At 49.2% G+C, this 26,213-nt stretch overlaps 1 protein-coding gene across 4 annotated transcripts in view; it reads left to right on the forward strand.

Moving 5' to 3' along the window:
• The first annotated feature begins 405 nt into the window (after positions 1-405).
• The window catches only part of TRIB2 (tribbles pseudokinase 2), a 28,203-nt gene continuing 2,395 nt past the window's right edge, over positions 406-26,213 (forward strand). The window contains exons 1-4 of one of the 4 annotated variants that reach the window (XM_081595907.1): positions 406-468; positions 1,089-1,612; positions 1,806-2,061; positions 6,841-7,133. In XM_081595907.1, the coding sequence (XP_081452033.1) occupies positions 6,979-7,133 (155 nt within the window). In that variant the 5' untranslated portion in view covers positions 406-468; positions 1,089-1,612; positions 1,806-2,061; positions 6,841-6,978. Of the gene's footprint in view, positions 469-1,088; positions 1,613-1,686; positions 2,062-6,840; positions 7,134-26,213 lie in introns of those variants that run through there. The other 3 variants (XM_081595908.1, XM_081595906.1, XM_081595905.1) reach the window with 3 other exon arrangements.

Genomic DNA, 26,213 nt, shown 5'->3' on the forward strand with positions numbered 1-26,213 from the left:
CGCCTGCAGCAGGGCGCGCAGTCAGCCGGTGGCGGCGCCAGGACCGTCCCTCCCTGGTTGGGTGCGCTACCTCCCCGGCTCCGGGCCCCGGTTGGCTAAAGCACTTTGTTTACCTCACCGGGCTGAGCCATCCTGGGGGTGGGGGGCGGGGGGAAGGCGAGCGCCCGCGCCCGGAGCCAGGAGCTGCAAGGGCAGTGGCAGCTGCCTACGGGCGCGGGGAGCCGCCCGAGGACTGGCAGCGGCGAGGCTGATTGATGGGCCTCCGGCTCAATGGGGGGAGGGCCCGGGCGGGAGAGGGGCGGGGCCGACGCTGAGCTCAGCCAGTCGCCGGTGCCGCCGGATGGTGGGGGGTGGGGGGGGCGGAGGCTCCGTGGAAATGTGTCGGTGACATTGAATGGGGAGACCGAGCGCGAGCGAGGCGCGCGCGCGCACACACATAGCCCCGCTCGCGCAGAGATCCCCGGCCACGTAAGTAACTATTAATACCGCCTCGCCGAGAGATGCGGGCGTGCTGAGCTCGGGGATTGGCCTCGGGCACCGTCGGCCGTCCCCTTCCATTTCCAATACACATTTCTCTTACCTCCGGGTGGGGGGAAAGAACAAAAATCAAAGAAGAAGAGAAGCCGTCAATTTTCTCCAAAACAACCCCGCCAGGCAGTTTGGGTTGAGGGTTGGGGGTGACGGAGCGGTGGCAAATTATTCCAAGGCGAGATCCAGTGAAAAGAGCGAGAGAGGAGACGGCGCGGGTTGACTGTGCTGGGGGTGCATCCCTTTCCTGCGCCGGGAGGACCCCCGGAAGCTCGTGCCGGGGACACCGGAGACCATTGATCTACCCTCGTCCTCCCTGCGCGCACTTCTCGCTTTCTCCGGAGGCCGATCCAGAGCGCGAGGGAGCGGCGACGGCATGAGCTGGTGCTGACCTCCGCTCAGCGGGCCAAGCCCTGGGCTTTGTCGCGGTACCTGCGCCCGGCCGGCAACTCCGTGCCCGGCTTTTGCAATCTTTTGTTGGCAGCGCTGACCGCTCTAAGTTAAATGCTCCCTTGCTATTTTTTTTTTTTTCTTTTTGTCTGTTTGTTTAAATTTTGGAGAGCTCTAGCGATCTTGGAAAAGCCTCAGACGCCATCTACAGTTAAAACGTAGGTAATTACCCTCTCCGGACCCTCTCCGGCAACCACCCCCCCACCCCCCGCCTTCCACGCCCCCCACCCTTTCCACCAAAAAAGGGGGTGCAGCGCGGATTCAGTCTGCGGTGCGGCGCGAGCCGGTACCTGGGCTTGTTTCCTTTTTCTTTTTGTTTGGTTTCTAACGCGCCGAGACCAAGCGGCGGCCGTGTGCGCTCCCCGAAGACTGCACAAACTACAGCGAGGCTCCTCCGCCCCGTCTGCTTCGGGAGCCTGCGTGGGGACTGGTTCGGGAGCCCCAGGGCTGCAGCTCTCCACCTTAGCAATCCGGTTACAAGTCCAGATCCACGTTGGAAAAGGAGCGAGCGAGAGAGAGAGAGAAACTAAAAGTGCGAAGATTCTGCAAATCGCTGGCGGCTTTGGGGGTAACAAAAGGACCCGAGTTGCCGCCGACCGAGGACCCCCCGGGAGTCGGGATCGGAGCAGACAAGGTGCCCGGCGGCGCCCTTTTGGGGGAGCTTCTAACTCTTTCTCCACGTAGCCCCCTTCCCGTCCCTCCCCTCTCGATCCCTTTTAACATCCGTGGCACGGAGGCGCCTGCAGCCGCACTCGCCCGCGACTCATCTCTCCAGCGGTTTTTTTTTGTTTGTCGAGTGCGATCCCCACACTCATGAACATACACAGGTCTACCCCCATCACAATAGCAAGATATGGGAGATCGCGGAACAAAACCCAGGATTTCGAGGAGTTGTCGTCTATAAGGTCCGCCGAACCCAGCCAGAGTTTCAGCCCGAACCTCGGCTCCCCGAGCCCGCCTGAGACTCCGAACTTGTCGCATTGCGTTTCTTGCATTGGGAAATACTTATTGTTGGAACCCCTGGAGGGAGACCACGTTTTTCGGGCCGTGCATCTGCACAGTGGAGAGGAGCTGGTGTGCAAGGTAAAGAGCCCGGGGTTTGCTTTTGGCTGTTTTGTCTTTTGAAAAGATGCCCCGGCCTTTGGGAGGGGGCGGGAGGTTGCCGAGCCCTGCGGTCCGGGGGAGGGCGATTCGCCGGATTAATTATCCGTGGGCTAGTTAAATGGGGTTCTGAATTTATTTGTTCGCGTTCGACTAGTCGCGAAGTTTTTAGAGCGTTGCAGACAATGGGGCGGGCTGCGGCGGGGGCGTTCTGGGGAGAGCCCGCCGCGGAGAAGGCGGCGGAACTGAGCGGGGGCCACGGCCACGCGTGGTCCCTTAGACTCGTGGAGCCTCTCTGCGTTACGTCGGGTCCCGCGGCCCGGGGATTTCTCCCTGGGTTCAGCCCCCTCCCCTTCCAACACCGAGGAGGGAATCCCCCCGCTAATTTCTAGGCGCTGATGCCTCGGTTCCTTTCGCAGCCATTGTTCTCGGCAGCGTGCAGGTGTGGAACCTTTGTTCCGTAGGTGCCCTTTAAAAGATACGCACAAAGGTGTCCCCTCTGGCAGAGCCCAGGGGCCCAGCGCCGAGAAGGAGTTTACAAAAGCCACCTTCTGCCTGGAGCCTTGAAAGGAAGGTTGGGGGCGGAAATCAAAGCCACCAGCGCACCTCTGGGTGTTGGAAATTGTGAATCCTTTGGGTCTTTTTCTCTGGTCTCCGTTTCTTCTCATCTCCAGCTTTCCATGCCTGAACCCCCTCCCTCCGCATTTGCCCCCACTACCCACCCCCCAATCCCCCCAACCCACATCTTTGCCTGTAGGGTTTAGAGGCCAGCATTTGGAGGCTCGGGGATTCACAGTGCTAATACAGAGATGGGTACTCCAGTTTCCTTTTCGTCTTTGACCCTGAACTGGTCAGTGTCTCTGTCTTTGTGTGCGTTCACAGGGCTCCAAGACAAGGGGATGAGCAGGGGAATAGTTGCAAAAAAAAAAAAAATGAAGAGGTAGAGCAGGCTACCCAGGAATGGGACACAGATGAAGAATTCATTGTCACTTAATTTTAGCTTAGCTCAGTGTTGGCTTTTTTGGGGAGGGTTTAAGGAGGTAGTTAGGAGTGGGGATACCCCCTCCTTTGAAATGGGCACTCTGCATAACTGTGCTACAAATAATGCATCACACTTTTACCATCAACCATAGGCTGCTTTGTGAACTTGCTTTCTTTCACAGGGGGCTGGAGTATTTCATTGTGAAAAATGGGTTTTGTGGAGGGTCTCCAGTCTCTTGTGCAGTTGTTCAGTTGAGACCTCAGGGGGAAATCAGAGACTCTTTAAATACTGCTCTCTGCTTAGAATGAGCATTTGGTATTTTGCACCTTCTCCAAGTTATTGAGACTCAGAGCAGCTATTCCCAGTTAACCAAAATTCAGTAGGCTATTCAGAGCTGGGTTGAATTTTCAGAAGACCTACAACATTGTACAATAGGGTAGTCATCCTCTGAAATGAATGAATTCCACAGAGCTGCCACTCTCATATGAAATATGCACAATCACCCAGCAGTGTGTTTTCACTCCTTTTGCTCAACTTCAGTAGAGCATTTTAATATTTTTCAAAGGCTGGAGATGCTTTTAAGTCAAAGGAGTCTGCCGCCAAATTCTGCAGGAACATCTTGCCCTGTTATTTCTTTGTTTAAAGGCAGAGGTGACTCCAGCCCCTGCTGTTTCTTTCTCCCTTCAGATTTTTTCAAGACATATTTCACTTTAGACTGACCTTACAGTGTCATTCGTAGACTTGCTCTCTGGCCTGAAACTGTACTTAATCTGCTGGTTTAGTTATTGCAAAGATTGAATCAGCCCCTCACCAATTACTGTGCCGCTGCAAGTGGATTTAAGTGCAGTATCATTGTTCTGCTTGACAGAGGTCATCCCTTTAAGACACAGCAGCTCTGTTTGCCTGCCTTTTCACCAGAGGTGATGTGGGTGACTTCTTACGCAAGCATAGTTGTATAGTTGTATATATCCTAGGAAGCTCCAAGTGGTTTTTATAAGGCTGCTTATATGAACTACCCTCATAGATACACTGTGGACTCTTGGCTTACTGCAGGCTCAGTGAAATCTACACATTGAATCCAGTTCGTTTTGACGTCTTAGAATGTAGAGTTCCTGTCTCCTAGCTCTGTGTTGACCCAAGAAAAAAGTCTTTGTAACAATAGATCCAGTGCAAAGATGCCACTCACAGGAACTCTATAGAATTCTATAGGACATTATTTTGGGAGAGATTGAGACTGGAGCGTCATTTAACCAAAATAATCATGCCTGTTTATTGTCTTCCTGTGTCTGTGTTAAGCTAGGCAGATGAAGGAAGGGGACTTTAGGGTGTCCTTAGCTTATCGTTTTCATGGAAATGCTTGTAGTCACTGTGCAGATTGACATAATTACTATCTTGGCAAAATGGGCACTTTTTTTTTTTGTGAATACTATGAATGATGGCCTAATCTCACTGCCTTATCTGATCTGTCACATTATATAACTAAGGATCTAAATTAAACACTTAAAAGAGGCTGGTACTGAGGCTTATGGCTTGATTTTGCACTTGAAGGTGATGGTTTAAATACCAATCCAAGCTCATAAATGCCTGTTACAGCTAGTAATAAAAGTTTGGTTCCTACCCATTTGGGAAAACATAAGTACTTGCTCTATTTTGCATACAGTGTCCACCATCTTGGAACTTGGTCTCTCCTACAAAGGGTATGGCTACATTTTGAGGGTGTCATGAATATGTTTGACTTTTAATGTTCATTCGGTTTTTCAGCAGGACAGAATAATAGACTAAGGGTACTGAGCAAAAAAAAAAATCACCTTTTATTTTTTTAAAATGCAACTCAAAACTGGAAATATGTTATAAATAATCATTACCCCATGAGCACTGGCTACAGAGCCTGCAGTCTGGTACTTCAGATCCCAGCGTCCTCCTTATATAACGCAGTGTTTACATTAGTCACTGCAAAGCCTTTATTACTCTGGGAAATTTCTGAGGCTTTCCTGGGTTTCTGCAGCCTGCAGTCTGGGTGTTAAAGTTGACTCAAGCATTTCGGATGCCTAATTGAACGGACCTCTGAGGTCACTGCTGGCAGGTCATCATTTGACAGTATCAGGGTGTGATTTGTGGTCTCTGGAGACACGGAAGTATTCATTCTTAAATTCTAGGTTATAGTGGCAGCTGCTGCGCCGCTTCCCTGAGATGCCTCTTTATGGTTCATTCACAACCTTACTTTGCCTCCTCGCCCGCGTTCGCACCAGCCCTCCCGAGGTTCTTACGGGGCCGTTTGACTCACAGATTTGAGGGTTTTGTTTTTTGAAACGAAGAGAGGCTTCACTCAGGGATTCTTAAGTAGCAGCCTATGTCCCTAGCTGGGTTATGGAAAGCCTGTAAGTCCCCTTAAGACAAATCTATTATTATTGTACGTGCTTTTGAGAATGGGCATCGTCAGCTAAGAGGGGCCAGAGCTTTCATCAGATTCTCAGGTAGGGTCCGGACTCATAAAGGTCAACAGTGTTTCCAATCAGCGTCTTCAGTTTATGAAAAGGAGGGTGGCCGAGTGATCCTGAAGGCTTTATCCACCTCCTCCAGATTATCGGTGGCCAAGCCAGGATTAGATTCTCAAATTAGTTGGTTTCTAGGCCAGCATTTTTCATCCCCCCCCCCACACCGCAAAATGATGGTCAAGGAGAGTGTGTTCTAACTAATGAAAAAGAGACCGAAGAAGCTAAATGATGGTGAACTGTTAACATTCAGCGTATTGTTGTTAGAGCAATGTTGGCTCTCCATGCTTCCCAACAAGGAACACCCACGCCGGCCCCTCACTCTTGCAGACATGGAATAGACTCATCATAGCCACATTCCCCGGGCAGATAGGAAAGCCACATTCCAAACCCAGAGATTTGTATCCCTGATTTAGTGGAGGTCTTAAAATGAATGAAAACTTTTTTTTTTTTAACCTGAATAAATCTCTGTAGTGTTAATTCCTATTAGATCTGTTCCCAAAAGGTATTGAGGGTGGATTTGCTTTTGAAATAACCCCACAATGAGGTGGCATTTCACAGGCTCATTTTGATTCATAGAAAATCATTGCATAACTGATTCATTGAGCTAGGTATGTGTGGAGGGAAGAGAGAAAGGAGCGTGGCTGCTTTCTTAATCAGAAGGACTGTGTCCTTTCTTAGCTCTGCCGCTGGGGGCTTGATTTGACTTGTTATCCGAGCCTCGATTTCCACATCTGTGAGATGAAGGTACTGAATTATGTAACCTTCAGTCTACATGTTTAATCTATTAATTGCTATTATGTTGTATACTGCTATACAGTCCAATTAAGTAGCAAAAAATATGTTGTATACAGTTGTTAGAGCTGTGTAGTGTTGGTGTATTGATGCTTTTTTTTTTCTTTGAAGATAAAGGAGGTGTTGTCTGTGCAGCTTGGAATGTCTCAAATTTTGCCTTAATTTTTCTCTAAACAGAGGCGATTAGGATAGAGAGAAAAACATAATAAAACATGCCATTTGTGTATTGTGTTACATCTTGCTAAGCATTCTGACCTTCATTTTCTCATATAATCCTCCCAACACTGTGAGTCAATCACTTGCCCTTTTGCACATGAGGATTTGGAGGCTCAGAGAGGTCAAGCGACTTATTCAGTGCTGCCCAGCTGGGGAGGCAGGGCCAGTGTGATCAGGAGTCCAGGCTCAACCTGTGTCTACAGGAGGCGTCTGCGTTCTGTGATCTGCTTGTAGAGAAGGCACCTCTCACTCTTGGTCTTCTTCATCCTGCCCTAGGTGTTTGATATCAGCTGCTACCAGGAGTCCCTGGCCCCCTGCTTTTGCCTGTCTGCCCACAGCAACATCAACCAAATCACCGAAATTATCCTGGGGGAGACCAAAGCCTATGTGTTCTTTGAGCGGAGCTATGGGGACATGCATTCCTTCGTCCGCACCTGCAAGAAGCTGAGGGAGGAGGAGGCGGCTAGGCTCTTCTACCAGATTGCCTCGGCCGTGGCCCACTGCCACGACGGGGGGCTGGTGCTCCGGGACCTCAAGCTGCGGAAGTTCATCTTTAAGGACGAAGAAAGGTGAGTCTCCTTCCTGTCCAGGCCCCTGTGCTATGCCAGGCTGCTCACAGCAGCTTGCCGGAGAGGTTGGAATGGACATTCTTGGGCTGCCTGTTATCCAGGTGAGGAGGAGGGACTGTGGAAGGACAAAGAGAGAAATATTGCAATGTTTTAAGTGCCCCTGAGAAGCGGTTTGCTGCTCTTCTAAGAGATAGTTATCAGAGGCTCACAAGTGCCAGGATATTCTGTGATCCCGTAATTAATTTTGTTTTGGTGTCATGAACTCTGAAGGTGGCTGCCAGCCTCTGTGGCACTTTCAGCGTGAATAAGGCAAACTTTTGAAAATTCTGCCTTCGGTAGTCTCCATGCCTGGCATCAGTCGTTTATCATTCATTCATTCAAGAGATACTCCCTAACTCTGTTCCTAAGCGTGAATCACAAGTCTCAGGACAGTGAATACCAAGATGCATTAGCTAGTCAATGACCTAATAAAGGAAGTGTTACTGGCCCACATACAGGTATGTGCTGGGTCAGATGGGAACTGAGGGCTGGGGTGACAGTTCTAACGAGGACTTGAAGCATCAGGAAAGTTTTTATAGGAGAGGTGAATTTGGAGCCAAGGTGAATGTGTTGTAGGCAATGTGGGAAGGACCGGCGTTTCAGGTGAGGAGCTTGCCTGGACACGTGCCTGGCTATGTGAAAGTCTTGATTGTTTTAAGAGACAGCTGGACAGGAGGCTGGGCATCTGGGCTTCATTCATGGTCCTTCCATTAACTCATTACATCATATTTAGCAGATCCCCACTGGGGCCCTGCTTTCTGCTCCAGCTGACTTTGATTGTAAAAACTCTTTTAAGTTCCTTTTTTTTCCCTTTTTAATAATGTGCTTTTTTAGAGGAGTGGAAGCAACTGATATATATTCATTGCTGACTATTCCAAGAATTACTGCAGGGGCTTTCTACATACGTGATGTCCTGGAATTCTTATGACTGGCTTGGGCGTTCCTGTCTCCTGTTAGCAAAGTGTTTAGTGAAGTGAAGGTTCCATTGTCACAGCCCTATTCAGGATCATCTGAATACAAGGCTAGTGTGCATCATTCATTCACTCGCTCAGCAAACATTCTGCGAGTACCTTTTATGCGTCTGGTACAGATTTGCTGTCAAACCTTTCCATCTTCCAGTTAGTTAGCCCATTTATCCCAGTGGCCTGTGATGTTTTTAGGTGATTGCTTATGGAAGCCTGATGGCATCCAAATGCGAGAGATCTAGTGATGTGTGCTTTGGTTTTTCTATCTTTGTGGTCTGAGCTAATCTGGCAGTAAATGTCTGAGACGCATTTGGGGATTAGCACAGGTCAAAGGGCCTGTGGTTACTTAGTCCAAATGGAATAATTTAATGAGCATTTATAATCCAGCAGAGTAGACGAAGTGCAGAGGGCCACTGGATTTCCCAGACCCACGCAAGTTGGTTATTGTTCCATATTTTTACCCATAAAGGAGTACCGGGGGCCTCCGTGGTGATTAATATCCTAACATTAATATCCTGACAGTGGATGGCTTTTACCTTCATTAACAAGCTAAAGAAGGTGGGGGCACTGTTTGAAGATCTAGAGTGTGGAGGTGATGGTTATCTTTCTCTTTCTGCTCACCTCCATCTGCCCTTGGATCCTGGAGACCCAGATCCTTATACTATTTTTGCCCTTATTCCTCTCTGTGACCTTAGATTGGTCCCTTCCCCTTGGCCTCAAGTTCCTCCTCCTTCCATTGTCCTGACTCTGTTGCACTGGCTCTAAGGTCTTCCTGACTTCAAACACTCAAATATGTGCCACTTTGAATATTTTCTTATACACCTGACTGAAAAATATACACCTGACTCCAGCACGATACTAACAGAGATATCCTTTTTGCCCTTCAGTGTTCTATCTTCCTTGAAGATCTAATAACTAACTAAAAAAAAATAAGAGGTATTATTTGGTGACCTATTTAAGAACCCTCTGGGCTTCCGTGGTGGCTCAGTGGTAAAGAATCCACCTGCAATGCAGGAGACACAGGAGACACAGGTTTGATCCCTGGGTCAAGAAGATCCCCTGGAGGAGGAAATGGCATCCCACTCCAGTATTCTTGCCTGGGAAATCCCATGGACAAAGGAACCTGGCGGGCTACAGTCCATGGAGTTGCAAAGAGTTGGACACCACTGAGCTACTGAACACATACACACGGACAAGCCTACTATAAGGTTATCTTTCAACACTTAATTCCCTCTGCAAGGTGGAGAGGTGAGTATTAGCTTGTCATTGGGTAGATGAGGACTCCGAAGTGTAGCTGGAGAAGTCTCAAAGTTACAGACACAAAAGGGCAGAAGACCCACTCTCTCTTAAGTCAACTCTCAAGAAATTCATTTGCCCACCACAGGGAGTCAGGACAGTCAGTGCCCTCTCTCATGGGGATCTGCATTTTTAAGCATCATTTTTGATTGTGTCTCTTTAGAGAGGAATTGTAGGCACACTGGCAAGGATGTGGGGTGGTAGCCCATCAAGTCCTTGCACAGCCGTGGCACATACAGATGCGTCAGGTGAGTCCGAGTAGACTGGGTCACAGGATACGGGAGCAGAAGTCGGCGTTAGAGATTCTGTGCTTCAGCCTGTTCGTTTTGCTGTCAGGGAGCAGAGCCCCAGAGGTGAGGGTGCTTGTCCAAGAGCCCACAGCTGTTCTGGAAGCAAATATGGGCTGAGTCTGTTGGGAAGATCCCCTGGAGAAGGGAAGGGCTACCTCCTCCAGTATTCTGGCCTGGAGAATTCCATGGACTGTGTATAGTCCATGGGGTTGCTGAGTCAGACACGACTGAGCGACTTTCACTTTCACTGACCTACCTCACATTTGATGGTGCGAACTTCTCCCCCAGGACTGCTTGTCCTTTACGGGGAGATGTGCAAACTAATTCGTGTGTGACGGCGAAGCCAGAGTCCTTGATGTCACAGGGGCGGAGGAAGAAATGGTCACACATGAGAAACTTCTAATGTGAGCCCTGTGGGGCTCTGATGCTGGGTCTGGAGTTAACGTTTGGCTTATGCAGAAGAGCAAGACCCTTTCTAGAAAGAACTAGAAAGAAGTATCTGGTGTGAATGTGAAGCTAAGACACCACAGAAGCAGGTGGTGTCACACTCAAAGGTGGTGTCAACGTTCAGTCCTGACGTGGGGGCGGGGGGATGAGTTGAGCCATTGGGATTGACATGTATATACACTATTGATACCATGTATAAAGTAGATAACTGATGTGAACCACAGTATAGCACATGGAACTCTGAATGGAAAGGAAATCCAAAGAGGGGATATGTGTATATGTATAGCTGATTCACTTTGCTGTACAGCAGAAACTAACACAACATTGTAAAGCAAATCTACTCCAACAAAAATTAATTTTCAAAAAAGCTCAATTCTTTTTAACTTTGAAGAGCACTTTCCTTCTGAAAAAGACACTGTAAGTGGCAGGTAGGAAGCTGGCCATCGTCTGTTGCCACCATATCTGAGAACCTGGGTCAGAGCAGCCCTGCCCGCCAAGGAGCCATAGGGGAAGGGGAACCCCTTGCCCCAGGCCATAGACGAGGCAATGGCCACACAGCAATAGGTGACCTTGCTCAAGGTCACACAGTCAGTCTGATGATGGAGGCAGCCTCGAAATCCTATCATTTTCCTTCCGGAGCTCTTTCTCTGCCCTGAACCCCAGGGAGGCCCCAGTGGATTTGCTTTGAGAAGGTTGCTTTCCTTTTTAAGGACATCCTATACGTTTTCATCAGTAGCCGATAGGACCTTTCTCATTATCACCCAACCATCAACTTTTGGTAAAAGATGAATAACGCTTAGCAGCCTTCTTTCATCTTGTTTGGGCTTTAGCCTCTCCATTTTGGACCATTTTGGCTGGTTTTGTCACTCAGGATATTCTAGTTCCCAGGGGCCACTGAGTTTCATGGCAGAGTCTCTTCGTTGGCCTGCACAGTGGCTGTATGGTGACCACTCCTGTATTTCCGAGAGGGACAGAAGCCAGGGGCTCTGGGATCTCTTCCGGGCCTTGCTGCTTGCAGCCTTCACTTTTGGTCCCAATCAATAGGACCTAATCAATAGGTATTTCACTAGGACGAAAACTTCCTCCTCTCATGACAACGTGGAAGTATGAGAAACAGCGAGTTGGACTTGAAAGGCTTTTGAAAAGTTAAAACAGTGGAATCTGGGTCTGTTTTCTGATTATTAAGGCATTGGTTCTGTGATGCCCAGGGTGGGGGTTGCATAGAAGAGACCTTAGGAAGCACTGCTTTATTAACCTTCAAGCCACCAGACATCTCTTTTGCACTCATCTATATCAGTCTCTCTCTCTCTGTCTCTCAAGGATGTGCTTCTTGTTCTTTGATGATCTTGAAAGTGATCAAAGGGGAAAGCATTACGTAGTGAAATTGATGCAAAGAGCCAACTCATTGGAAAAGACCCTGATGCTGGGAAAGATTGAGGGAAGGAGGAGAAGGGGATGACAGGATGAGAGGTTGAATGGCATCACTGATTCAATGAACACGAGTTTGAGCAAACTCTGGGAGATAGTGAAGGACAGGGAAGCCATGTGCTGCAGTCCATGGGGTCGCAAAGAGTCAAACATGACTTAGCGACTGAACAACAGGTGGTTCAGAGAGAGACCTGACTCTGGGTTGACTTCTTATGCACAGGTTTTCCATTCTAGACCATCTGTAACTCTCAAGCCTGTGGCCATCCATGGAAACATGCTTAATAGAACTGTCATCACCCATAAGTCCAGCTTCCTACAAGTGGCTTTGCACACATTATACATGGATGACACCCGATATTCTATGAAGACTTAATGCTAGGATGCCTTCTGCCTCTGTGTTGAATCTGCAGCACCTCAGATTCTTCTGCTCCTGTTTTATTTGTTTACTGTTACTTTATTTACTTTATTTGCTGTGCTGGGTCTTTGTTGCTGCTGGGCTGCTCTTTTGTTTGTTTGTTTTTGGAATGCACGGACTTCTCATTGCAGTGGCTTCTCTTGTTGCAGAGCATGGCCTATAGGCTCACAGCTACAGTAATTGCAGCACACAGGTTTGGTAGTTGTGGTGCTGAGTTTGGTTGCTCCTCGGCATGTGGAATATTCCCAGACCAGGGATCAAACCCATGTCCTCTGCATTGGTAGGCAGATTTTTATACACTGTACCACCAGGGAAGTCCTATTTATTCTGTTTATTTGAACTAGATTCAAATTCTGGCTCTACCACTTGTTAACTACCTGATTAAGTCATTTCATACTTCTGTGCTGCACTTTCCTCAAAGCAGAAATAATAGTTGCATCCCTAGAGGGTGGTTATGAGAGTTAGATGATCCTGTGACTCACAGGCAGGGCAGGCTCTCACAGTCAGTAACTGTTCCTAGAGTCATCCATGGGGCTTCCCAGGTGGCGCTAGTGGCAAAGAACCTGCCTACCCATGCAGGAGATATAAGAGATATGGGTTCAATCCCTGGGTTGGGAAGATCCCCTGGAGAAGGAAATGGCAGCCTGCTCCAGTATTCTTGCCTGGAAGATTCCATGGGCAGAGGAGCCTGGAGGGCTACAATCCATGGGGTCACAAACAGTCAGAGTTGATTGAGCACACCAACTACTCAGAGTCATTGATAAAGTGATACCCTTATGGGAGAGCTTCCCTGGTAGCTCAGTTGGTAAAGAATCTGCCTGCAATGCAGGAGACCCCAGTTCGATTCCTGGCTTGGGAAGATCTGATAGAGAAGGGATAGGCTACCCACTCCCGTGTTCTTGGGTTTCCTTGGTTGTTCAGCTGGTAAAGAATCTGCCTGCAATGCAGGAGACCTGGGTTCGAAGTTCGATCCCCTGGGTTGGGAAGATCCCCCAGAGAAAGGAATGGCTATCCACCCCAGTATTCTGGCCTGGAGAATTCCATGGACTGTATAGTCCATGGGGTCTCAAAGAGGTGGACATGACTGAGCGACTTTCACTGACTTTATGGGAGAGCAGTTCCCAGAGGATGGAGAATGTAACAACCATGTCCTTGTAGGTTGAGCCCTTGGGATGGAAAGGTTAGATTTAAGCCACATCCTCCCCTCTTCTTTGTTTAATTATAATCACTGGATGTGTATTAGGAGGGCGACTGACAGGTCAAGTACACGTGGTGTGGAACCTGCTGCTCAGAAGGGCTAGGCGGTTCATAAGCAGTAGGAAAGGGAAGGTGGACAAGAGCACTGGCAGGGTGGGAGAGAAGGGCGGATTCCACCCCTCCAGGCCTGGACCGGCCACCGTGCTCCCACCCCTGTGTTGCTGCCTCTCCTCTGGGCCGAGATGTTTCTTTAGGGCTGAGCCTCAGCCACACTGTTTGTGTGTTGAGGAAGTTAAAGCCCTACCCTAACTGAACTCGCCCTGGACACACCCTTTGCATCCCCAGTTCCTGTAGTAAAATCTAAGATGGTCCGTGTGTAGTCAAATGTAGTAAATATGATGTAGTAAAATCTGAGTAGGATTGAGGCCTCTAATCTGAGAAAGGGCAGTGCCTGAACCCCCAGAGGCTGCACCCGTGTTCTCCAGCCCCTCTCGCCCTGCTCTGGGATTAAAGGGGTCTCCTGGTCAGGTCTGCTCCTTGAGGCCCCGGATTTCAATCCCAGCCTCCAAGGGACAAGGCTGGTTGCTCCCCGGGAGTCCACCCGTCTCTGGATTCCAGTCTGTTTCTCTTGCACTTCTTCATCAGCTTAACCTTGACAAGTTACCTAACCTCTTCTGCCTCATTGGCTCATCATAATGGGAAGACTTTGCTCACGAAATTAAATGAATTAACGAAAGTGAACCTGTTGCTTAGCACACAGTCAGTCATCGGCTGCTCTTAATCTCTCCTGGACTTGATGTCTGAGCCTCTGGGTGACAGCGGGCCAGCCTGCTGACCTAGAATTTGAAGAGCACTTTAAGCTGCTGTGAGCTGCGGCTGCAGGGGGGACCCCTGAAGCACGTAGGGAGGTGGGGGAGCATGGTGCCTACAGCAGTCCCCGTTTGCCAGTTGAACCTCGCCTGTCCCTTGGGACAGGGCTCCTTGCCTCCCTCCCTCCCCAAGCCCAGCTCCCTGCCCCCAACCACAATTCAGTGTTGACATTTCTTTGCCCAGAAATACCCCCATGTGAAGGAGAAGACGGTTTCTGAACATGTTTCTTCTTTGGTTCGAAGATCTTTATCTCTTGACGTCACAGGTCTCATTTCCTCTGCTTTGTGGAAGCTGATCAGTGCCTGCTTCTGCCGGAGGGGAACTGGGACCCTGTGTAAGAACCCAGCAGGGGTGGGGGGCAGTGTTTCCCTGGAACAAAAGCCCTCTTCAGGGACACAGGGGGACTTGCACCTCCCTGCAGGGGGCCGGCCTCTTCCCTGCCATACCAGACGAGGTCGATGCTCCCTTCCCCAGGCGGGTGTTAATATGTGTATTAGTTCTCCCTCTAGATCTTTAAGGTTTTTCTTGCCTCCAGAGATGCTCCCTTATCTAATAAAGTATGGAGGGCGAGACATTGGAGTCCTGGAGACCAGACTCTGGTTGTTTTCATTAAGAATAGCCGTGTATATTAAGTTGTGGGCTTCCCTGACGACTCATGTGGTAAAGAATCCACATGCAATGCAGGAGACTCAGGTTTGATCCCTGAGTTGGGAAGATCCCCTGGAGGAGGAAATGGCAACCCACTCCAGTATTCTTGCCTGGAGAATCTCAGGGACAGAGGAGCCTGGGGGGATATAGTCCATGGGGTTGCAAAAGAGTCGAACACGACTGAGCTTGCATTCCCATGCATCCATTGAGTTGTAGGTTTGTTGAATTTTAGGAAAATTGCCTTTCTGCTTTGAAGATGACAGAGCTCCTGGAATTCTCTTGTTCATGTTGACCTCTTGAATGTAATCAGGCACTGTCCATCCTTTGGGAAAGCGCCTCCCCCTCCACTCTTCTCAGGACGTGTTAGGAGTGCTCACACTTGGATCTGTTACAGCATGTTTCCTGCTCTCCTCTTATTATCTGTGAGCATCTCCAGACGGCCCTCATCTCCTCCTGGCCTGGGAGCTCACTGAGGTCGGAGGCTGTCTCTTGTGCACTGTTCCTGGAGTCTGGTGGGCACTGAGTGAATGAGAATTCCTTTTATGGACCAGGAGCAGCTCAGATTGGATTCTCACGTCAGAGTGAGAGGCAGGGAATGTATTTACTTAATGATCATCTCAGGCATTGCCCAGATGGGAGCCCAGAAAGACTGAGACTTATGAATCTCCCTTGTAGACACCTTTTTTAAAGCTTTATTTTTTACTGAAGTACAGTTGAATTATAATGTTGTATCATTGTAGATGGGCTTCCCTGGTAGCTCAGACGGTAAAGAATATGCCTGCATTGTGGGAGACCTGGGTTCCATCCTTGGGTCGAGAAGATCCCCTGCAGAAGAGAATGGCTACCCACTCCAGTATTCTTGCCTCGAGAATCCCCTGGATGGAGGAGCCTGGCGAGCTACCATGGACTGGACCGTGGCTACAGTCCATGGTCACAAAGAATCGGACACAACTTAGCGGCTAACACTTCTTCTTTCATCATCGTAGACACCTTTTAAAGAGAACTGTTTTCAAAGGTCCACGTCAAGTAACAGATAAACCCATCATTCCCATTTTGATTTAATGATTTATGCAAAAGTGACATTTACTTTAGACACCATTATTTATGTCTGTGGTGGGTGTCTTTTTATTTATGAAGGGCTCAGGTCACGATTAGAGGGGAGGGCTTCCTTAAGGTACTGTGCTTAGAGATAGACTAAATAGTAGGTATTCTTCAGCAGGGTTTCTGGCTGGGGTATTTACTATTGGGGCTTAATAAATTAGCTGACGAGATAGACTGGGGACCACAGGCAAGTGGAGCAGAGAGCACAGTGGTGAGATTTTTTGATTCCTCCATTTGGCCTTTTGCCCTTGGCCTACCTTCTCTGACATGGATTGGGGATAATGAACTTAGAGTATCCAGCACAGATATACTTCAGAGACTTAGGATACCTGTCATTACTGCTCCCCATAATCCTCTATAGCTTGGAGCTTCAGATTCCAACAACCTGGAGATTTGTTTATTTGTTCAACATATGTTTATGGAGTACAAAGTATTATGTGTCCCTGGCACTAGTCTAGGTGCTGGGGATACTGAAATATTCAATGAAACAGAAGCCTTGCTCTCACGGGACTTACATTTTAGTGAAATAATATCTAGGATCCACCATGTACCAGGCCCTGTTCTAACCAAAACACTGAAATGAACGAATTTTATCCAAATTAATTACTATAATTATTTATTTATTTAATTTTTTTATTGGAAGATAACTGCTTTACAAAGCCATGGTGGTGTCTGCCATATATCACCTCAAATGAGTCATAATTTTATATATATATATACCCCCTCCCTGCAAAGCCTCCCTCCCTCTGGGGGGAAGGAGAGGGTAGAACAAATTGAGAGAGTAACATTGACATATATACATTATCCTTGTAAAATCGATAACTAGCAGGAAGCTGCTGTATATCACAGGAAGCCCATTCTAGTCCTCTGATGACCTAGAGGGGTAGAATTACTGTATTTAAACTAAGTTATTTGATTTAAATCAAGCTATTTGATTTGAGGTCCTGCTATGTTTATCACCATTATACAGATGAGGAAATTTCAGCCTGGGGCTGTACAGCCAATCAGTGCAAATTTGAGGGTGGTATCCAGGAGACCTGGCTCCCAAGCTTAAGCTCTCAAATGCCACGTCAGCTACAGAAACTAGATGCCAAGTAAAGTGCTACCCTTGTGCTGGACCCATAGAAGGAATTTTCTTATGCAATTAGGCAACAAGTGAACCCACAAGGACTTGGCTGACTGGAGTCTAAGTGAACCTCAGTCCTCGGTTTTCTTGGAGCTGTCTTGGCAGAAGTAGACACCAGTTAAGCAAACCTCACAGGCAGTCCTTGTATATCCTGCTCTTCCACTTTATAGAGTGGGTTTAGGTTCCTCTGCAGAACTCTAAGCTGGGGTCCATTTATCTTTTTGTCCTTCATACCTAGCCCAGGACTTAGCATTATACATACTTAGTGAATGCGTGACAGTTGACTCAGTGGGGATATGACTAGCCCCATATATCCTGGAGTCATAAATATTATAAGAAAACCCCCCTAAATATACTGATGGTAGAAGACAGTGGATGGAAACACATTTCAAACATCCCTTAGCCAGTGCTCGTGGGAATTTCTCTAAACCATGGACGAATCCAGTCTCTCTGAAATTTCTCTGGATTCTAGACATTGCAGTCGTTAAGCAGAGTCATGCCTAGATGCCCTGAGTGCTAGACAACATGTTGGAGCTGAGGGCATTGGACACATGGGGATCACACTCTCTTGCAAACATTTATTAAGCGCCTGTCATGGCACTACTTGCAGTGCTCGGTATTGGGGATGCAAGACTCAATAGCAGAGAGTCCTCACCTAATGGAAGACACAGTGCAGTGGTTATTTTTAACACCACATCTGAGAGGAAGGGTGTGCATTAGAGAGCTATCTGGGAGCAGGAAGAGGATGTTCCAACAATGGAGTGGGCTATAGAGAAGGACTGCATCAGGGAGGAGCTGGGCTCCTCACAGAGATGCAGGAGGGAAGGGCAAGGGTCCGGAAAGTGCCAGCAGGGGGTAAGGAGGGACTGCTCAATGAGGGTATTGTGAGGTGGGGCCGGAAATGAAGGTGAAGAGAAGTCTAGGGCCTTGGCCTCATGTCTGGGACCTAAAGGGCTTTCCAGGTGGCACAGTCATAGAGAATCTGCCTGCCGGTGCGGGAGACTAGTTTGATCGCTGGGTCGGGAAGATCCCCTGGAGAAGGAAATGGCAACCCGCTCTAGTATTCCTGCTGGAGAATTCCATGGACAGAGGAGCCTGGTGGGCTCCAGTGCATGGAGTTGCAAAGCGTCAGATGTGACTGAGCACACACAGACAGTCTGAGACCTTGAAGTTGATCTGAAACTCAGCAGGAGCCATTTATGGTTTTCTCTAGACAGGGCAGGGACAGGTCAGGCGGTGATTCTGGATGTGCATGTGAAGGGCAGACTGGGGACAGATATGGACTTTAGGATGCTGAAGCTGAATCACGACCCAGGCCATGGGATTGAGAGGGAGGGCTAAGAAGGGATTTAAATCCAGCCCTCTTACCTTTACAGATAAAGAAATCAGGAAGGGAAGGCCCTTCCCCAAAGTTCTATAATGTGTTAGTGATACAACCAAGAGCAGAACTCAGATTTCCGACTCTCCGAGTTTGTTCAGTCTCTGCCTAGACCACGTGGGGAAACCGCAGTCCAGGGCTCTGCCAAGTGAAACCCCCCACCCAGGTGGCCCAGTGTGTGAACCAGCTGGGCCAGGTTCACGGCGCTTCTGGGGGTGGGGGTGGAGGGGTTGGAGGGACTGGCCTGAGCCTTGCCCCCGCCCCACCAATGAGGCATGGAGAGGAATGTTCTGGGCCCTGAATCATCCTGGGCAAAAAAGGCAGGAGCAGCACCTAGGGGTGCCTAGCTCTCCCTGGAAGGATCTGGGCTGGGTGAGCAAACGGGCAGTGTAGTCCAGCATGGAGTGAGATGACTGCCTGGGAAGCTTTCCTGAGAGACTCAGTCGATTGACTTGGGGTCGAGGGAACCTCGGAGATCCAGGTCTTGGAGCAGAGCACTGAGAGGTGGATGGAGTTTTGACGAGGAGTCCCAGCTGCACCACCTCCTTTGGAGTTCCTGGCTGTTCTTATGGCAATGGCAGGCAGGCTGCCTGGGTGCGGGGTCCTCCTGCAGGGCGGGGGTGGGATTGTGGGAAGGTTTTGGAGGTGGAATGGCTTCCCTGTTCCCGCCGTGGCCCTGATGAGTCGGGCACGGACGTGCACCTGCATGTAGGTTTCAAGGGCTTTTGCATCCTGGCTGGGCAGCCGGTGCCGTGGAAACACCTGCCTGCTAGAGTCTGCTTGGGTTCCTCCTCCCAACTGTGCTGTTTCTCAGCAGGTGGCTTTATCTTTCCAACTGCACATTTCTCTGTATAACCAGTGCAGAGTGTGGGATGGTGTTGTAAGGCAATTGGAGGATATACTGCCTTCTGGAACTTACCAGACCTCCCCTGGGTCCCTTTCCCCTTCAGCTTCTCTTACCCCACCCTGAGTGGCTCCCTTACTGTTTGCCTGCTGTTCTCTGGCTAATTTGTGAGCAGCTCGACCTAAAGTGCTGTGTCTCTTCCCTGAGTCAGCGGGACCTGGGGCATCAGTAGTGCTCAGAGGTGACTGCTGGAAAGATCCATACACACAGGAAGCAGAGGCTCTGAGCAGTGATGATTTATTGGGCAGTTTAGTGGCCTGTGGAGTCCCCGTGGTGCCTGCCAGGCTAGCACAATGCAGCCCATGCTGCTGGGGTGGGTGGGTGGGTGGGGCCTTCCTCCGGCCTCCCAGCAGTAATTCCAGCTGGGACCCTGGCCTGACACCTGGACTGGCAGCCAAGGGTAGCTTTGCAGTAGCGGCCAGAGCAAGGTCAGACCTGGCTGCAGCTAACCTTTCGCCCTTGATCTTGCTCCTATTTGAACCCACCCCACAGAATGGCCTTTGGTGACTTCTGGATTCCACTGACCTCAGGCCCCCAGACTTCCCGTCCAGGCCAAGCCCACTTGGTCTGGCTGAACTCCCAGCCTGACCCCACCCTGGCCCACCCTGTCCTGATCTCTTCCTGTTGGGAGCCCAGGGTGGGGTTCAGGGTTTAAAAGCAAAGCCTGATTGGCTTGTATACGCCTTTTTTTCATATTTTGGATGAAGCACCGAACATGGAGGTTGAAAACCTGGGTTTAAATCCCATCTCAGCCACTCACTAGCCAGGTGGTCTTGGACAAGTCACTTCTGCTTTCTGTACCTCAGCTTTTCATCCAGTAAATGGGCAGGTCCCACCACCACCATCCACTTCATGAGCTATAGCACTTAGATTGTGTATTGTAATGGTTTTGTACGTGATCCAGCGCTAAATAAACCTGGGGCCATATCTGTCTCCATAAACCCAGGGTCTTTTGTTGTTCAGTCTGACACTTTGTGACCTCATGGACTGCAGCATGCCGTTTCCCTGTCCTTTACCATCTTCTGGAGCTTGTTCAAACTCATGTCCATCGAGTTGGTGATGCCATCCAACCATCTCGTCCTGTGTTGTCCCCTTCTCCTCCTGCCCTCAATCTTTCCCAGCATCAGGGTCTTTTCCAGTGAGTCAGCTCTTCCCATCAGGTGGCCAAAGTATTGGAGCTTCAGCTTCAGCATCAGTCCTTCCAGTGAATATTCAGGACTGATTTCCTTTAGGATTGACTGGTTGGATCTCCTTGCTGTCCAAGGGACTCTCAAGAGTCTTCTCCAATGCCACAGTTGGAAAGCATCAATTCTTCTATGCTTAACCTTCTTTACACTGAATAAATCTGTGATGTTGGCACCAGGGTGTCTTTTGGAGGGGCACTGGCATTAGAATCCTCATGACGTGGATCAGACCTCAGTTGTTTCAGTTACTCCATATGTGACCTAAAACATTTCATTCTCTGTGCCTCGGTTTCCTTAATCTTTAGGAAGTTGGCACATATCATAATATTTGCCTTTCAGTTTTGTTATGAAAAATAGACATGTAGACAGAAAATAATCCCAGTGTTTTGTAGCTGTTTAATTTGTGGCTGCTATTGTTTACTAGTATATAAATATTATATTAGTGTCAGGATGTTAGATAAGAAGGGTTGCAGTCCCTATAGTTTAAGAGTTAAAGGAAAGATATAAAATCAGGAAATTTGAAGCCGGAAGAGCCCTGTGCAGGCCATGTACGATTGGTTCTCGGGCTTCTCAGGTGGCACAGTGGTAAGGAGCCCACCTGCCACTTCAGTGAACATAGGCACAGGTTTGATCCCTGGGCTGGGAAGATCCCCTGGAGGAGGAAGTGGCAACCCACTCCCATGGACGGAGGAGCCTGGCAGGTTGCAGTCCATGGGGTCACAAGAGAGTGAGACATGACTGAGCGCACACACACACACACACATACACACACGACTGGTTCTCATTTTATAGAAGAGAAGCTGAAGCTGAGGTCGATTTAGTGACCCAGAGAGAGCCACTCAAGCCTTCAGGGAGTGTGGGTAGGACATTGGGTCAGAGCTTTCAAGGCTGGTGCGGCTGCTCCGTGGGGGTGGAGCGTGGAACCTCGTGCACCCTGCTGGTTCTGGCTTCTTCACCTGGCTCAGCATCTGAGGACTGGAGCCCTGGCGCTGGTCTGGGCCTGCTCCTCCAACATAGGCTGCCCCCCGGTAAGCCTTCTTCATTCAGAGGTTTCAAGCAAAGCAGGCTTTTCCCGCCTACGCCAGGGACAGGTTGCTGAATGCACACAGAGATGGCAGCTTGTTGGCCAGATCAACCCTCCCTGGGGCCCGTGACTCAGGGCTGCTTCCTCCAAGAAGCTGCAGGAGATAACCACTCTCATTTGCACCTCTTTGGTCACACAGATCTCTACCACTCTCCCTTGTTGCTTTCAGCAATCTGTATTCTCCGCATGCTGTCTCTAGTCTTAACCACCTCCACGAAGCCCATCCCGATCACCTTTGTACTGAATAATGTGAGCAGGAGTGAGCTGGGCACATATTTGTGGGAAGAACATTCTAGGCAAGGGGGAAAAAAAAGTGCAAAGGGCCCAGGAAGGAATGGGACACAGAATTCCCGTCCATTTCATTCTGCCTGTGGCTTATGCATCTATCTTCCCTCTAGGCTTTGGGGCTGACTGGGGCGAGGGAGGGCTTATAAGAAGGTCAGTTAGAGTTTCCACCATTTTTTTGGAGATTTACTGTGCTAGGCTCTTTGATAGATAACTGTACTTGCATTGTTTCATTTACAGTCTTCACAAAAACTGAGGCTATGGATGTGAATTGTCTGTATCTCCAGTGCCGTAGTTTCATTTGAATAACCCAGACTGCCACCAATGTTCCTGTTGAGTTTTATGAAAATCGATTTCTCTGCCTGGAAATTCCTAAAGCCCAGATTGATCAAGGGACCTCAGAAGCTGAATGACTATTTTCATTCACTTCCTCCCACTTTGACAGGTGCTGACATTCTGCCAGGCCTGCGCGCAACACTCCTGAGAGGAGAGGGTGAGCCCCCCCCCCATGCCCAGGGTGGGGGAAGCCGAGCCCCAGAGACCTTCCGAAGAGCCCTATAGTTGTGTTGTGCGTAGGTGGGGGCCAGAGTTGGAATTCTAGCCCAGCTCGGGCCCGCGACCTGGGGGCACCCCGGAAGGTCCTTGTTTACAGATATAATCCAGACTTCTTGCCTGACCCTTGCCTGGGAGTGATGTAAACAAGTTCAGGATGTTCCCAGAGGCAGGCAAGGTCAGAAGAATGCCTGGACTGCTCCATTTCCTCCCCATCCTTTCCTAGGCTTCTTCCTACCCCTGGGGGATTCCTGCACGCTTGCGCTTCGCAGAAGAAGCCGGCTGCCTGACCCTGGGGCACATGCGTGCTGCCCACGTTGAGGGCCCCTCACTGACCCAGCCAACCTGGCTTGGTTTTCTCCGCCAGGTGCTCAGGTGATGGCGGCTGACCTGAGCTCCCAGCCCAGAGAGAGGCAAGCACTTGGCCTTTAGCTAGCCTTCCCGCCAGAGGAGCTGACCTACCCTCTCTGAGCATTAGGTTCAGTGTTCACGCAAAGGAAGAATAATTCTTGCCTTGGAAATTGACTTTATACATTTTGAAGAGAAAATATATGTAGATACCCACTCACGCTGCAATGCATAGACAGTGTTTGGTATTCGGTACTTAGTATTTTTGCCTAAGCCAGAATTCGAACCCAGGTCTCTGGCTTTAAGACCCTGAACTGGCCTGGCTTCCTCGTGGCTGCATCACTACAGGCCACACTGAACCCGATGTGACCACAGCTCCAGACCGTCCCGCCGGATGCTCGGCCTCTGAAGGCAGGGGCATGAAGTGGCCCATGGATCAGCTTAGGGGCAGCGGAAATGGTGCCTTTTTATTTATGCATTAATAGCACTCAAATTCATGAGGTGTTTGCATGGCTTCCAAGCCCTCTTCTTGAGTTGGGGGAGGAGAGACATGAACTCCGGGAAAGGGGTTAATGGACAAGATGGAGACCTTAGGCATGGATCTTGTCTGTGATGTGGAGGAAGGTTCTAGAAGAGGGATGATGATGGAAGTGGGGTCACTGCTGCCCGTGGGAGGGAGTGTGGGGATGACGGGGTGAAGGAGAAAGCCAGAATCTAGGGTTGTGACCCGGGAAGGAATGAGAATGAAAAAGGGCTTTAGGGTTGGCTTAGCATGAACTGCTTGAGGTAGTTAGGTCTGTCTTCGGAAAGAAGCCGCAGCTCCTTCCCAGCCTTACTCGAAAGGCACCTAAGATATTGTACCAATAATTTATAAAGCTGGCCCTCCATATAGTCTTCATTTTTCCTCCACTTACTCCTAGGAAAGTTTTCCTTCTTTACCCAGAGCAGGGGCCATTGTTCCTTTAAAGGTAGCACACAGATACTCCTGGGGTCTACAGCTTGGTGGTCCCTTTCATTCTTGAATTGAGGGACTGAGTGTCTGTTGGGTGCCGGGTACCAGTCTAGGGGCTGAAGGTACCTCAGGAAACACAGGTGGTGTTTTTTTATACTCAGAGTGACCTCAGCCACCTGCCCAAGGGCCCCTGGAGGTGGGAGATGAGGTGATGACCCTGAAATGACCACTGGTATCATAACACATAGAGTGCAAAACTGTAGACGTGTAAATACCTACAGTTCCAGGCGGTAAAGAAGGGGATGTGGCATTGTGGTGTGGGGGTGCTCCTTTGGAACAGGAGGGTCAGGCAAGGTCTCTTTGAGCACATAAAGTACATTTGAGCAAAGACCTGCAAAAACTGAGTTTTGCAAAAGAAGACCATTCTGGGCAGGGGGCTAGAGGTGGAGGACGTGTGCAGAGGCCCTGGGAAGGACTGTGGTTGGTCGGTATATGTGAAGACCGGTGCAGGGGCTGGAAGGGAGAGGGGCTGCTCGGCTGAAGGCTTGGCGAAGATGGTCACCCACTTGAATGAGCTGAGATGGCATTGGAGGGTTTTGGCAGAGAAACCCAGCTCCAAACCCAAATCTGATTCTGAGTCTCATTCCACTGGACCATCACCCCTTGTCATACAGATGAGAGGGCTTATTATTATTATTTCCACTGGGATGATTATCCTCACGGCTACTCTGCTGCCCAGGCTGTGAACTTGGAGGTGGAGAGCCTGGTGGATCCCGAAGCTGGGCAGGAGCAGCTGCTGGTAAGGATGGGGCAGGGGAACCTGTGGTGAGAACCTACCTGGGCCTGTGGTTTGTGCCCCATCCTCTCCGCCCCATGGGTTTTACCAGCTCACCTCCAGTCTCCAACCATCTAGTGAGGCTGGTGTGAGTCAGCGCCACCTGCCACCTTAGATTAGAAGAAGCAAAAGGAAGAAGAGATTTGCTTTTAATCTACTCAATTCCAGATCAACACACCCAGACCCTTCCTATTTTTACATATCGACTAAAGGGGGAAGAGAAGGGCACATACACTACAGATTATAAATAGAATATGGGCGAGCAGATAAAGAAGATGTGTTGCAATGTACTACACAGAAGCCCAGAATGTTAAAACTGGCAGAGACTTTAAGACTGTCTTGTCCAGATGGATACACAACTGTGTGCATATATCAATACTTAATGCTACTGAACTGTAAACTTAAAATGGTTAAAATAGTAAACTGTATCTTACATATATTCAGTCAGTTCAGTTCAGTCACTCAGTCGTGTCCGGCTCTTTGCAACCCCATGGACTGCAGCACACCAGGCCTCCCTGTCCATCACTAACTCCCGGAGTTTACTCAAACTCATATCCTTTGAGTCAGTGATGCTATACAACCATCTCATCCTCTGTCATCCCCTTCTCCTCCTGCCTTCAATCTTTCCCAGCATCAGGGTTTTTTCCAGTGAGTCAGTTCTTCGCATCAGGTGGCCAAAGTATTGGAGTTTCAGCTTCAGCATCAGTCCTTCCAGTGAATATTCAGGACTGATTTCCTCCAGGATGGACTGGTTGGATCCACTTGCTGTCCAAGGGACTCTCAACAGTCTTCTGCAACACCACAATTCAAAAGCATCAATTCTTTGGTGCTCAGTTTTCTTTATTACATACATTATACCACAATTTAAAAAAAAAAAAAAAAAAGACTGTCCCATTCAACACTCTGCTTTAAGGTTGAGAACAGAGAAGTTTAGTGACTCACTCACAGCCACACAGCAGGTAAGAGATGTAGTCTGGCCTGGACTTTGCTCCCCTAGCTCCTAGTCTAGTACCTTTTCCAGTGATTGCAACTATGTTTTCCTTGTTGATGGAAATAAGGACAGGGAAGAAGTCAGTCACCCTTTGCTCTTAGAAACTCCTGAACTTCAAATATGGCACCTGAGAATCCGTGCAGGGTTTTAGCTGACCTTTTGCTCTATGCAGCTCCCAGCAGTTCTCCTTGGATTATATTTGAGCCTCACCTCCCTTCTGTGGCTCTCTGAGGAGCTGTGGTAACAGTCCTGCAAGGCTAAGACCTACAGTTGGAGAAAGAAAGAGAAACAGTAGGGGATGGACCTGGTCATAAACTCTGATTTAGGACTGAAGCCTTATTGTGGCTTCTCCAGTTCTCCTGTTCTCTCCTCATTTGTGCCTCATGACACCTCAGGGCAACAGGGGCGATGCTTTGGTGGGTGCTTTAGAGATGAAAGAAACAACTGTTAGGAATGCCACTGACCTCCTAGGTGCTCATCAGCACCATCTGTGTGGTCCAAACCCCTAACTCCAGCCCCTCTTCCCTGCCTCAAGTTCCGTTCATGGCATCATCCGTGTGATGGAATGGGATTAACTGAGTTGATGGGGCCTGAGAACTGCGGGAACTTTGCAGTGGTGGCATTCTGGCCAGGAGAATGGAGGAGGGTGTTATTTTTAGGCACTGAAAGGTAATAACCCCTAACTTTGCACTCAGAGAGCAACAAGGCAGGGGCACAGGGATTCTTCAGAGGTCGCTGGGCTAAG

This window comes from Giraffa tippelskirchi, chromosome 4 (assembly GCF_054371585.1).
Source record: "Giraffa tippelskirchi isolate mGirTip1 chromosome 4, T2T-mGirTip1v1.2.pri, whole genome shotgun sequence".
NCBI lineage: Eukaryota > Metazoa > Chordata > Mammalia > Artiodactyla > Giraffidae > Giraffa > Giraffa tippelskirchi.